The 15,160-nt window shown below is 38.1% G+C and overlaps 1 protein-coding gene across 9 annotated transcripts in view; it reads left to right on the top strand.

The window, feature by feature from the left end:
• Positions 1–15,160, top strand: part of PJA2 (praja ring finger ubiquitin ligase 2) — a 244,142-nt gene that overhangs the window by 34,661 nt on the left and 194,321 nt on the right. For all 9 annotated transcript variants that reach the window (XR_011257399.1, XR_011257402.1, XR_011257400.1 and 6 more), the window contains exon 5: positions 4,767–4,952. Coding sequence is in view for 5 of the 9 variants with exons in the window: in XM_069592665.1 (XP_069448766.1) it covers positions 4,767–4,952 (186 nt within the window). In the remaining 4 variants the exon portion in view is untranslated. The remainder of the gene's footprint in view (positions 1–4,766; positions 4,953–15,160) is intronic.

Below are 15,160 nucleotides of genomic sequence, written 5' to 3'. Positions count from 1 at the left end.
ATCATTTGATAATACAGTCTTAGTTAACTTCTAAGAGCTTACAGATACTGCACAATACAAGCAAATCTCCTTGGATGCTTTTCTGGTAAAAAGAAACTGAGTTTGCGCTTACGAAAGATGCCTTTAAACGCAGCGCTAAAGGAGCAGCTGCATTTCAGTGGTTCAGACTGAATGAATAAGAAGGCTAGTCTATGAATTAGTTGAAAAACAAAAGAAACAGTGCTGTAGGGGAAGGTCTTGAAGGAACGACCCGGCCCTGAAATGACGAAAGAAGGTGAAGCGATGGTGAACACATCCATGGTGGTGGGAGCGATAGTTGTGATGAAACTTCGTATTTGAGGGGCAGCTTTTGGAGTAGAGCGTGTTGGAAGGAAAGTGCCGGATGTGAGAATGTACTCGCAACTGGGGTCAGATTGTAGTGAATCATCAGTGCCATTCGAAGCTAACACTTTTTTTTTCTATACACTAATATTTTTTCGAGTGGCTAAAATATATTAAATGGTACAAAGTTTTCTTAATTCTTATCATTATATATTTATTTTGATGTGAATCAGAAAAAAATAAAAGCTGGCACATCACATTAGGAACCTTACAAATATTGCTTAGGAGATAACTAAAGTGTATTTAGGTAACAAAAAAAAGTATTGTTTAAAAAAATGATTTGTTAATAGTTGCTGATGACTGACTTTTACCAGGCCCTGTTAGAATGTTTTCTGTATATTAACGCATTTACTCCTCAAATAAACTCAGTGTGATAGTGGATACTATATTTTATTATTCTGATAGGTGACACAGTAAAGGCACAGAGACATTAAATAACTTTTCTGCAGCTAATAACTGGTGAATTCAAATCCAGGCTAGCTGACTCCAGAACCTGTGTTCTCAGCTGTATTACCTTAAGGTACAATGTTACTGGACAGCTGTAGCAAGAATGGTGAGGGCTGTAGGGAGATGGCTTATGTGTGTGAAAGAAGCCTTAGTGGGGAGGAACTGTTGACGTTCCTATACTGTTTTAATGTAAATCTAGTATTTATAATATTTTATTATAAAATATAATATTTTTGGCGTAACATTATAAATGCACTGTTTGATGTAAATTGAAGTGATAGGAATATTCAGAATATGTTTTTTAATTGAGTTGAGGGAGTTGGGATTAAATTTAGGGACACTAGCTAGTAAAGTAATGCTTAAAATTCTCCAAGCCAGGCTTCAGCAATACATGAACTGTGAACTTCCAGATGTTCAATCTGGTTTTAGAAGAGGCAGAGGAACCAGAGATCAAATTGCCAACATCGCTGGATCATCGAAAAAGCAAGAGAGTTCCAGAAAAACATATTTCTGCTTTATTGACTGTGCCAAAGCCTTTGACTGTGTGGATCACGATAAACTGTGGAAAATTTTGAAAGAGATGGGAATACCAGACCACCAGACCTGCCTCGTGAGAAACCTATATGCCGGTCAGGAAGCAGCAGTTAGAACTGGACATGGAACAACAGACTGATTCCAAATAGGAAAAGGAGTATGTCAAGGCTGTATATTGTCACCCTGCGTATTTAGCTTAGATGCAGAGTACATCATGAGAAATGCTGGGCTGGAAGAAACAAGCTGGAATCAAGATTGCCAGAAGAAATATCAATAACCTCAGATATGCAGATGGCACCACCCTTCTGGCAGAAAGTCAAGAAGGACTAAAGAGCCTCTTGATGAAAGTGAAAGAGGAGAGTGAAAATGTTGGCTTAAAGCTCAACATTCAGAAAATGAAGATCATGGCATCTGGTCCCATCACTTCATGGGAAATACATGGGGAAACAGGGGAAATAGATGGGGAAACAGTGGAAACAGTGTCAGACTTTATTTTTGGGGGCTCCAAAATCACTGCAGATGGTGACTACAGCTGTGAAATTAAAAGATGCTTACTCCTTGGAAGGAAAGTTATGACCAACGTAGACAGCATATTAAAAAGCAGAGACATTGTCAACAACGGTCCATCTAGTCAAGGCTATGGTTTTTCCTGTGGTCATGTATGGATGTGAGAGTTGGACTGTGAAGAAAGCTGAGTGCTGAAAACTTGATGCTTTTGAACTGTGGTGTTGGAGAAGACTGTTGAGAGTCCCTTGGACTGCAAGGAGATCCAACCAGTCCATTCTAACGGAAATCAGTCCTGAATATTCAATGGAAGGACTGATACTGAAGCTGAAACTCCAGTACTTTGGCCACCTCATGCGAAGAGCTGACTCATTTGAAAAGACCCTGATGCCGGGAAAGATTGAGGGCAGGAGGAGAAGGGGACGACAGAGGATGAGATGGCTGGATGGCATCACCCACTCGATGTACATGGGTTTGGGTAGACTGTGAGAGTTGGTGATGGACAGGGAGGCCTGGTGTGCTGCAGTTCATGGGGTTGCAGAGTTGGGCACGACTGAGCAACTGAACTGAACTGAGTTAATAATTAATTGTCTTAAGTCTGGGTTTGGAGAAAACACTTGAGCCAGAGATTTTTAGGGGAAATGGAGAAAAGGGGGCTAGAATATAAGAGCCACTGAACAGAAAAGATGGGAAGAGAGGACTTACGTGTGGGGAGCTTGTGAGGAGTCAGAGACCTGTCCAGCTGAAGGGCAGGGTAATCCCATTAGCAGATAAAAAATCAAGATAGGGACTTAAATAGATGAATTTTGTTATGACTACACAATTTTTAATAGGAATGTGAAAATCTAAAAAATATTTGGTGGGCAGTTAGTGGTTATGAAAGCTTAGTATGTGGTCAGGGCTGGGAATATATGTTTAAAAAGCTACCTACTTAGCGGTGAGTGTTTTATATAATGAGTAGCAGTGATGTAGGCCAGGTGTCTGCAAGCTTTCTTAAAGGGTCAGATATTAAGTATTTTAGGTTTTGCTGACTAAGAGGCAAAATCAAATATGAAAACCATTTTTGGCTCACATACCATTAAAAAATAAAACCGGCAGCAGGGCCAGATTTGGCTAACGAGATGCATAGTTTGCCAGTTCTCAACATAAGCGTCTTAAGTATATTGATAGTTGATCATAGACATCCTTTTTATATTGAAATTTAGAGGTATTACATCAGGTATTTCACTAATTGATAAAAGTTCAGAAGTTTCGTACAATATCTTTCTGGACAGGACCTTACTCTGAGTGAAATGTTTAATAATGAAGTTTGTTTTTAAGCAAGGGTGTTAAACATTTCCACAAACTAATGTAGAAATCTTACCCTGCTTCTTAAAGACAAACCAAAATTGGAGTTGGTAATTTAGCTATAAATTTGAGAAGCTTCATAGTCAAGGAAAGTTAGTTCAGTAAGCTCCTTTAAAACTGTTTCTTTGTTAGATTTTGACACTGATACAAGTCTGAAAATGATTTGCTTGATCTTAGGGTATTCTTTGGGTCAGAGAGGGTTTTACAGAGTAGAAGCAGCTTTGGCGCTTACCCAGTGAAGGCCCACCTGTTACTCGCTATGGCAGGACTTTGTTCTCTTCCTTCCCCAGGATATCTGTGTCCTGCTGCCCATTGTTTTTGGAAAATTGGAAGTTGACTTTATTTCTTTACTTCTGTTAGCTTCTCAGAGCTCAGATCAGTGCTGCTCTCTGTTAATAACATCTTGATCTCTTGGGTTCATCTGCCTGTAGAAGACGACACTACCAAGTATCACGTCCTTTCAAAAACATAAAGCTTGTTATTTTTTTGTTTTCTTAAAAGTCAGTGCAAAAAAGGTAATCTTTAAGGGAATTCTTGACCAGAATAATTGATATGACTGGAAAGAGCATTTATGATTTATATTCAGCACTGTTAAGTAATATGGTAGCTTTTGGTAACGTAAGATGTGGCTTCCCTGGGGGTTTGGGGGTTAGCCAGGAACCCACCTACCAACGCAGGAGATGCAGGTTGGATCCCTGGGTCAGAGAGACCCCCGGGGAAGGGGATGGCAGCCCGATCCAGGATCCTTTCCTGGGAAAACCCACGGACAGAGGAGCCTTGGCGGGCCACACCCTTGGGGTTGCAGAAGAGCTGGACACGACTTAGTGACTGGACAACAGCAGATACAAGATGACGAATGCTTTGCAGGTTGTTGAATGTAAACAGATGAACCCGTTAAATACGTATAACTGAAAGTAATTTTTCTGAAATTTTTCTCTAACCCTTTATCACTTATTTTATTCCTTATCTGAATATTCTGTTGAGATTTATTTTGTGTTCATAGTCCTACCAAAGGACTTCAGTAAAGATTTGTTAGTGCAGTTTTGTATGAATTTGAATCTTTCTCCATTGCAAAGTGTTTTTTGTAAAAGGAAGAGGAAAAAATAGGTAAGCTTTTTAAGCATGGTAATAGTGAAAATTTATTCACAGAGGATATGATACCAGTTGTCAGTAGGTAATTACAAAGTTGTTGTGGATAGGTCCGGTGAGTAACAGCTCTTATTATATATTCTGGATACCATTTAAATTGTGATTATTAAAATTTTGTTTAGAATATGTCTAAAATATAAGGAACCTATATTTAAGCATCATGGAATTAGTTACTTTAATGAAGAAAAAAATAAATTGATAATTTCATAACTTGCCATATATTCATTTGAAAATGTTACATTCTGCTGAATATTTATATTTATTTTAAAATGTGTTAAAATTGAATCAGCTCCTGATGAAACATCTAGAGCATCAGTAGTCCGTTCTCTACCATAATGCCTGGTTAACACTCCAAATGATAAATACAATTGTAATGACAGTTTTTTTCTGTTCTAAATTTGCAGTTCAGAGTGCAGTGATGGAGAATGGTCTGCTTCTTTGCCTCATCGATTTTCTGGTACAGAGAAAGATCAGTCCTCAAGCGATGAAAGCTGGGAGACCCTGCCAGGAAAAGAGGAGAATGAGCCTGAGCTGCAGAGTGACAGCAGTGGTCCGGAGGAGGAGAACCAGGAGCTGTCTCTTCAGGAAGGGTGCGTAAGCAGGGGGACCTGTGATCGTTACGCGTGTCGCAAGGAGAGCCACGCAGCACACTCAGATGCTCGGTGTGTGCTAACCACAGTCACAAGCCCTGGGTAGGACCGGTAGATTCTGCTCAACTTTGTTATGCTTTCAGTTATTTTCCGAAGAACAATTAACTTGAAAATACTGGTAATTACAGTGTCTTCTCTTGAAGTACAGTCTGTTTCCATTTTGCTTTATTAAAAGAAACCATGGGCATTTCAGTGATCATTTTGGTTAAGTCAGGTATGAGTGAATCAGAGCCACCTGCTCCTCAGTGGAGACGCTGACGAGGCGGAAGGGACAGCCGTCGGGGGGAGTCAGTGGTTTGTTCTTGGGGATGCAGGCAGTTGTAAAAGGTGAAGTTTTACTGTTGCTATCTGATTGCATTGGGTGATATATCCAAGTAGTGGGTTGATGTAAAATATCTGTGTTTTCTTAACTTTAATGGGAATGCTCTAGTGCAGAGCTTGTCAAGTTTATACTCTGAAGGGCTAGATAGTAAATATTTTCAGCTTTGTGTGTCAGTGTCTATTGGAGCTACTCAGTTCTATTGTTGCAGTGTTAAAGTAGCTGTAGGCAATATGTAAATCAATGGGTCATTTACATAGCTGTCTTCCAGTAAAATTGTTTTATGAAAACAGGTGGCAGGCTGGAAATAAGCTGTGGGCCATTGTTTCCCAGCTCTTGCTCCACTAGTATTTCCCAGGTAAGAGAGACTCTGGTGTTTAGATTGATTTCATACATACAGAAAGAATATGTACTCATATTCTCATATACAAAGAATTTTTTTTGTTTTAAATCACATTAAAGAAATTTTCCCCATTTTGTATTTTATAGGTTTCTGGTAAGAATGTTTGTTGAATTTTACAGTCTTGTTAGCACCAGTGGAAATGACATAGTGATTTTTTACTTTTGTCCTAGTAATCTTGAGCAGTTATTCTGTTACTCAATTTCCTAATATTCAGCTACCCTTACTACTTCTTATAATTAGCCCAGCATGATCACACAGTCATGGTTGATTGTTGTTTTAATAAGCTGCTAGATTGTTTTTGCAGTGGCACCCCACTCCAGTACTCTTGCCTGGAAAATCCCATGGACGGAGGAGCCTGGTGGGCTGCAGTCCATGGGGTCGCTAAGAGTTGGAGATGACTGAGCAACTTCACTTAGAGTTTTCACTTTCATGCATTGGAGAAGGAAATGGCAACCCACCTCAGTATTCTTGCCTGGAGAATCCCAGGGACGGTGGAGCTTGGTGGGCTGCCATCTATGGGGTTGCACAGAGTTGGACATGACTAAAGCAACTTAGTAGTAGATTCTTTTTGCGGCGTTTTACGTAGGATTTTTACATGAGAGCTGTGTGAATTTTCCCTATTTGTGGGTTTTTTCTTTTTTTTTGGTCTTGATAATTTGATACTCTCATTGCTAAAAGAGTATATAAATATATATATATTAATATGCATTGTATCTCTTGGTGTTTAAATAGCTTCTTATTCCTTTAAAGGCTGTTAGTATTTGTGAAACCTTTCAGGCTTAGTATTTTATTTTGAGGGAGTATTTCTTTGATAATTAAAATTTCTTTATGATGATAATTGGTTCTAATTTAGTCTTGTGAAATCTATTTTGGTAAGTGTATTTTCTTGGGAAAAAACTATTTCAACTTGGACAAACGTCAAATTTTTACTTTTCAAAAAATATAAATTTCCAGCTTGAGATTAATTCTATAAGAAAATCTATAAATAAAAAACATTAGAAAATTTGTAAAGAAAGGAATGTACAAACGATTGGTTTTGATCATTGTTTTGATAACTGGCTGAAGTGGCATTTTTTTCCCTCTTCCTAACTTTATGTTTGATCATCTTTATTATTAGTTAGTTTCAGTTCAGTTGAGTTCAGTCGCTCAGTCGTGTCCAACTCTTTGCGACCCCATGCACTGCAGCACACCAGGCCTCCCTGTCTATCACCAACTCCCGGAGCTCACTCAGACTCATGTCCTTTGAGTTGGTGATGCCATCCAGCCATCTCATCCTCTGCCGTCCCCTTCTCCTCCTGCCTTCAATTAGTTAGTTTACTAAGTATTAAATTTCTTGTATATGATTTGTGAAAAATTTCATATGTAATGTTTGGTGTGTAACTATGACGCAACAAACATTTACTGAGCATGCCGTATGTGCCATGTGCTGAGCGTGCAGTAAGCGTTGTACTGGACCCTGGGGTTGTGTCAGTGAACAAGGCCAGGCTCCGTCATGAAGCTTACGTGATGGTGGCGGTGGCAGGCAATATGTAAGATGGAAATAATCGTAAGTCACGAGCTGATGATCATGGTGAAGGGAATGAAGCACAAATGTAATGAAGCAACCAATAGGCGCTTATAGTACTTAGAATGCTCAGGGAGGACTTCTCTTAGGAATTGACTTTTGAACTGAGCTCTAAAAGATGAGAATTGGCAGTTGAGGGAGAGCTTTTTTTTTTTTAATATATATTTATTTTAGTTGGAGGTTGATTACTTTACAGTATTGTATTGGTTTTGCCATATATCAACATGAATCCGCCACAGGTATACACGTGTTCCCCATCCTAAACCCCCCTCCCTCCTCCCTTCCCGTACCATCCTTCTGGGTCGTTCCAGTGCACCAGCCCCAAGCATCCAGTATCATGCATCGAACCTGGACTGGCGATTCGTTTCATATATGATATTATACATATTTCAGTGCCATTCTCCCAAATCATCCCACCTTCTCCCTCTCCCAGAGTCCAGAAGACTGTTCTATACATCTGTGTCTCTCTTTCTGTCTCGCAGACAGAGTTATCATTACCATCTTTCTAAATTCCATATATATGTGTTAGTATACTGTATTGGTGTTTTTCTTTCTGGCTTACTCCGCTCTGTATAATCTGCTCCAGTTTCATCCACCTCATTAGAACTGATTCAAATGTATTCTTTTTAATGGCTGAGTAATACTCCGTTGTGTATATATACCACAGCTTTCTTATCCATTGATCTGCTGATGGACATCTAGGTTGCTTCCATGTCCTGGCTATTATAAACAGTGCTGCGATGAACATTGGGGTACACGTGTCTCTTTCAGTTCTGGTTTCCTCGGTGTGTATGCCCAGCAGTGGGATTGCTGGGTCATAAGGCAGTTCTATTTCCAGTTTTTTAAGGAATCTCCACACTGTTCTCCATAGTGGCTGTACTAGTTTGCATTCCCACCAACAGTATAAGAGGGTTCCCTTTAATCCATACCCTCTCCAGCATTTATTGCTTGTAGACTTTTGGATCACAGCCATTCTGACTGGCGTGAAATGGTACCTCATTGTGGTTTTGATTTGCATTTCTCTAATAATGAGTGATGTTGAGCATCTTTTCATGCGTTTGTTAGCCATCTGTATGTCTTCTTTGGAGAAATGTCTATTTAGTTCTTTGGCCCATTTTTTGATTGGGTCATTTATTTTTCTGGAATTGAGCTGCAGGAGTTAGTCCCAAACAGGATAAACCCAAGGCGAAACACCCCAAGACACATATTAATCAAATTAACAAAGATCAAACACAAAGAACAAATATTAAAAGCAGCAAGGGAAAAACAACAAATAACACACAAGGGGATTCCCATAAGGATAATAGCTGATCTTTCAATAGAAACTCTTCAGGCCAGGAGGGAATGGCAAGACATACTTAAAGTGATGAAAGAAAATAACCTACAGCCCAGATTACTGTACCCAGCAAGGATCTCATTCAAATATAAAGGAGAAATCAAAAGCTTTACAGACAAGCAAAAGCTGAGAGAATTCAGCACCACCAAACCAGCTCGCCAACAAATGCTAAAGGATATTCTCTAGACAGGAAACACAAAAAGGGTGTATAAACCAAAACCCAAAACAATAAAGTAAATGGCAATGGGATCATACTTATCAATAATTACCTTAAACGTAAATGGGTTGAATGCCCCAACCAATAGACAAAGACTGGCTGAATGGATACAAAAACAAGACCCTTATACATGTTGTCTACAAGAGACCCACCTCAAAATAGGGGACACATACAGACTGAAAGTGAAGGGCTGGAAAAAGATATTCCATGCAAATAGAGACCAAAAGAAAGCAGGAGTAGCAATACTCATATTAGATAGAATAGACTTTAAAACAAAGGCTGTGAAAAGAGACAAAGACACTACATAATGATCAGTGGATCAATCCAAGAAGCTATAACAATTATCAATATATATGCACCCAACATAAGAGCACTGCAATATGTAAGACAAATGCTAATAAGTATGAAAGGGGAAATTAACAATAACACAATAATAGTGGGAGATTTAATACCCTACTCACACCTATGGACAGATCAACTAAACAGAAAATTAACAAAGAAACACAAACTTTAAATGATACAATAGACCAGTTAGACCTAAGTGATATCTATAGGACATTTCACCCCAAAACAATGAATTTCACCTTTTTCTCAAGCATACACGGAACCTTCTCCAGGATAGATCACATCCTGGGCGATAAATCTAGCCTTGGTAAATTCAAAAAAATTGAAATCATCCCAAGCATCTTTTCTGACCACAATGCAGTAAGATTAGATCTCAATTACAGGAGAAAAACTACTAAAAATTCCAACATATGGAGGGTGAACAACCTGCTGCTGAATAACCAAGAAATCACAGAATAAATAAAAAAAGAAATCAAAATATGCATAGAAATGAATGAAAATGAAAACACAACAACCCAAAACCTGTGGGACACTATAAAAGCAGTGCTAAAAGGAAAGTTCATAGCAATACAGGCATACCTCAAGAAGCAAGAAAAAAGTCAAATAATCTAACTCTACACCTAAAGCAACTAGAAAAGGAAGAAATGTAGAACCCCAGAGTTAGTAGAAGGAAAGAAATCTTAAAAATTAGGGCAGAAATAAATGCAAAAGAAACAAAAGAGACATAGTAAAAATCAACAAAGCAAAAAGCTGGTTCTTTGAAAGGATGAATAAAATTGACAAACCATTAGCCAGACTCATCAAGAAACAAAGGGAGAAAAATCAAATCAATAAAATTAGGAATGAAAATGGAGAGATCCCAACAGACAACACAGAAATACAAAGGATCATAAGAGACTACTATCAGCAACTCTATGCCAATACAATGGACAACGTGGAAGAAATGGACAAATTCTTAGAAAAGTACAATTTTCCAAAACTGAACCAGGAAGAAATAGAAAATCTTAACAGACCCATCACAAGCACGGAAATGGAAACTGTAATCAGAAATCTTCCAGCAAACAAAAGCCCAGGTCCAGATGGCTTCACAGCTGAATTCTACCAAAAATTTCGAGAAGAGCTAACACCTATCCTCCTCAAACTCTTCCAGAAAATTGCAGAGGAAGGTAAACTTTCAGACTCATTCTATGAGGCCACCATCACCCAATACCAAAACCTGACAAAGATGTCACAAAAAGAGAAAAGTACAGGCCAATATCACTGATGAACATAGATGCAGAAATCCTTAACAAAATTCTAGCAATCAGAATCCAAAAGATCATACACCATGACCAAGTGGGCTTTATCCCAGGGATGCAAGGATTCTTCAACATCCGCAAATCAATCAATGTAATACACCACATTAACAAACTGAAAAATAAAAACCATATGATTATCTCAGTAGATGCAGAGAAGGCCTTTGACAAAATTCAACATCCGTTTATGATAAAAAACACTGCAGAAAGCAGGAATAGAAGGAACATACCTCAACATAATAAAAGCTATATATGACAAACCCACAGCAAACATTATCCTCAATGGTGAAAAATTGAAAGCATTTCCCCTAAAGTCAGGAACAAGACAAGGGTGCCCACTTTCGCCACTACTATTCAACATAGTTCTGGAAGTTTTAGCCACAGCAATCAGAGCAGAAAAAGAAATAAAAGGAATCCAAATTGGAAACGAAGAAGTAAAACTCTCACTGTTTGCAGATGACATGATCCTCTACATAGAAAACCCTAAAGACTCCACCAGAAAATTACTAGAGCTGATCAGTGAATATAGTAAAGTTGCAGGATATAAAGTCAACACACAGAAATCCCTTGCATTCCTATACACTAATAACGAGAAAATAGAAGTTAAGGAAACAATTCCATTCACCATTGCAACAAAAAGAATAAAATACTTAATGAATATATCTATCTAAAGAAACTGAAGACCTATATATAGAAAACTATAAAACACTGGTGAAAGAAATCAAAGAGGACACTAATAGATGAAGAAATATACTGTGTTCATGGATCGGAAGAATCAATATAGTGAAAATGAGTATACTACCCAAAGCAATCTATAGATTCAGTGCAATCCCTATCAAGCTACCAACGGTATTTTTCACAGAGCGAGAACAAATAATTTCACAATTTGTATGGAAATACAAAAAACCTCGAATAGCCAAAGCAATGTTGAGAAAGAAGAATGGAACTGGAGGAATCAACCTGCCTGACTTCAGGCTCTACTACAAAAAGCCACAGTCATCAAGACAGTATAGTACTGGCACAAAGACAGACATATAGATCAATGGAACAAAATAGAAAGCCCTGTCATCCACACACCTATGGATACCTTATCTTCAACAAAGGAGGCAAGAATATGCAATGGATGAAAGACAATCTCTTTAACAAGTGGTGCTGGGAAAACTGGTCAACCACTTGTAAAAGAATGAAACTAGATCACTTTCTAACACCATACACAAAAATAAACTCAAAATGCATTAACGGTCTAAACTTAAGACCAGAAACTATAAAACTCCTAGAAGAGAACATAGACAAAACACTCTCCGACATAAATCACAGCAGGATCCTCTGTGACCCACCTCCCAGAGTATTGGAGATAAAACCAAAAATAAACAGATGGGACCTAATTAAACTTAAAAGCTTTTGCCCAACAAAGGAAACTATAAGCAAGGTGAAAAGACAGCCTTCAGAATGCGAGAATATAATAGCAAATGAAGCAACTGACAAACAACTAATCTCAAAAATACACAAGCAACTCTTGAGGGAGCACTTTCTAGGCAGAAGGAAGGATCTGAGCAGAGGTGCTGGAAAGGAAAGGGCGTGGCACGCGAGAAGACCACGGGGCTGAGGCAGATGAGCAGCGGAGAGCAAGATGAGAGGGCATGGGCGGGAACCAGGCTGAACAGCACACAGCAGCTGAAAGTGTTGAGAGAGCGGTGAGAGTTTAAGTGTGGAGAATTAACTGATTTAATACACATTTTTAAAAGATCAAACAGATTTGTGGAGATTGAATTGGAAAGGGACTAAAGTAAAAAAGAAGGTAAGAGTGAGTTAGGCTGTGAGGGGTTATCTGATAGAATAAACAAGTTTGGGACTATTTTTGAGTTAGGATTGGTGTGTGAGAGAGGGAGAAATCAGTCAATTATGACTGGGTATTTTATTTGAGCATTAGGTAGACATTAATGTCATTGACTAAGATGAGGAGGCCTGGGGAGAAAATATGGGAAGTAGGAACCCCTTTTTGGAGTTTTAAGTGTGAGTTAGATATGCATTGTAGGTGGCAGGAGACACGTGGATATTTAGCTTATAAGTTTAAGGGAAGTGTCCTGAATTGTAGTTAGATGTACAGATACATGCATGCAAACAGAAACACATTTGGAAGTCATCTAGTGCTTGCATTAGTATCCTGTAATGAAACACACAGTAATTTGATTTAAGAAATAGAATCAGTTGGTGAGAAGGGCAGAGCTAACACGCTGTGCAGCAGTGGTGTTCCCGTTGGTGGCAAGGTCAGCGCTGGAGTGTGTAGTTTGGGAGAGGTCCGAAAGTTATCTTTGGACATAAGGTAAATCTGTATGGTAAAATTTTAAGGATAGCCATTATAAGAATAAATACAGAGTATATGTGTTAGCAACCTGTATACAAGGAAAAAAGAAACTTGAGACATGGAAAAGTAACATTTACAGTCAATCCAAATAACAGTAGAAAAAGGAAGAGAAAGCGTTGAAACATTGAAGAAAAATAGAGATTAAAAAAGCAGCACGTAAGAAAAGTTCTGTAATATAAACTGTTTACTCTCTGCTTGTGAAAGATAAAGCTTCAGATCAGTTAGATTTTTAAGTTAAATGTTGTTTATAAAACCCACACTTAAAGCATTAGCATACAGAAAGATTGAAGGTTAAAGGACAGAAAACAATATTTCAGGGAAATGCTGACTGAAAGAAAACGGACTAGCCATACTAGCGTTAGCAAAGCAGGCTTAAAGACAGAACAGCGTCACTGGGGAGGGCGGCGGTCACTGCGTGATAAGGCAAATTTTCCAGTAAAATGCAGCAGTTTTAAACTTGAATGTACCTAATAAAATAGACCCAAAAGATTTAAATCAAAGTTTAATCAAACTAGAGAATATTGACAGATTTTCTGTCATATTAGAAAAATTTTAAATACCTTTCTGAATTTCTAATTCATGGATACAAAAAACTAATTGCAGATTTGAGGCACTCATTTAAACAAGGTTTAATGAACACTGCATGCTGTGGAATACAAACACAGAGGAAGTGAATGTGTCCTAGAGACTGCACAGCACAGATTGACACGTTTCGAAGAGTCAGGATCCTGCAGACCAGTTTCTCTGACCGTCATGCAGTTAATCTTATAAATAATAATACATGTATGTTATATAAAACCCCCTTTGCATTTGAAATTATCTGTCCTTCTGAAAAAACCAGTAGGACAAAAAGAAACCATACTAGAAGTTTAAACAGCATGCAACTCAATGATAGTGAAACCACCACCAATCAAAACCTGTGGGATTATAGTGAAATTGATATTTACAGGTACATTTATCTTTATAAATACTTATGTTAGGAAAAAAACAAAAGCTGAGGATGGAGTAGCTATGCATTTAACTTAAAAAATAGAAAAGGAATATTAGAATAAATAAACTAAGGTAGGATGAGAATCAAGTTAGAGAAGACGAGAACAAAAGTCAGCTTAATTAGAAAACAGTAACAGCAGGGAGAATCAGAGAAGCCGGAAGCTGATACTCTGCGAAGGTAAGAACAAGGAGACGTTGCGGTTGGTACTGAGCGGGAAAGTACAGATAACGCAGATGGGTGACCTGGGAGTGCGGACAGGGGCAGAGCTGCAAAGTGGAGGCCTGTGGACCAGGAAGAGCACCGTGAACTTGGGGGCAGTGCACCTGAAGACTTAGAGGCTGGCAGATTCCCAGAAGAGTGGAGTTCATCAACACTCACTGCCCTAGATAATGTGATAACTATTACAGATACGCAGTCAGTGGTTTATACTCTTTCCATGGAGAAAACAACCAATCCAAATGGTTTTAGAGCTGAATTCTCTTAAATTCTCTCTAGACTTTCAAAGGTCATATCATACTATTCCAGAGAATGAGAAAAGAACTGTTTCTCCAAGTCTTTCAAATAAGGCCAGTATAACCCTAGTACTAAAAGAGTATGTGAAGAAAATTACAAGGTTATGTAATCTGTTAAAGTATACAGCAGACTCTTAAACAGAATTATTGGAAATCTGAATTTGTTAAGTATATTTTTTAACAGATAAAATTCAGTTACCAATTTGAGTTTATTCCAGGTATGTGAAAGTAGTTTCATGTAGAATACCTATAAATGTTATCACTACATTAGCAAAATACAGGAGAAAATTGAAATGACAGATTCTCTGTTTTTTTTTTTTTCTGTGGGGGGAAAAAAGTCACTTGTAATGTTCAGCATCTCATCATGATAAAAATTCAGAAACTAGGATCACAACAGAATTTCCTTGCCCTCATAAAACCTATCTAAAAAAATAGAAATAATTTTCAGTAAAGAAGCGTTAAAAAAAACTTCCCCCTTAAGATCAGGAGTAAGACAAGTGTACCATTTCTGTGGGCATTGAGGGGGAAGTGTTAGCATGGCAGGATGGGAGATTAGTAAAAGATAAAAAAGATAGAGAAGAAGAGAGCCAAATTAGGAGACTATACTTACAGTGTAAGTCTTAATGTGCAGAGTACATAGTGAGCTGGAAATCAGTAAGCAGAACTTAGTCTGATTGTGAAATGATCAAAACCTTGAGCAGATAACTCACTGAAGAGGAAACATTAACAGTGAATTAAAAATATCAAAAGATGCTTAGATCATTAGCAATCAGGGAGTGTACATTGAGAGCATAAGGAGGG

This window comes from Ovis canadensis, chromosome 5 (assembly GCF_042477335.2).
Source record: "Ovis canadensis isolate MfBH-ARS-UI-01 breed Bighorn chromosome 5, ARS-UI_OviCan_v2, whole genome shotgun sequence".
Classification (NCBI taxonomy): Eukaryota; Metazoa; Chordata; class Mammalia; order Artiodactyla; family Bovidae; genus Ovis; species Ovis canadensis.
This window is presented reverse-complemented; position numbering and strand designations above follow the sequence as displayed.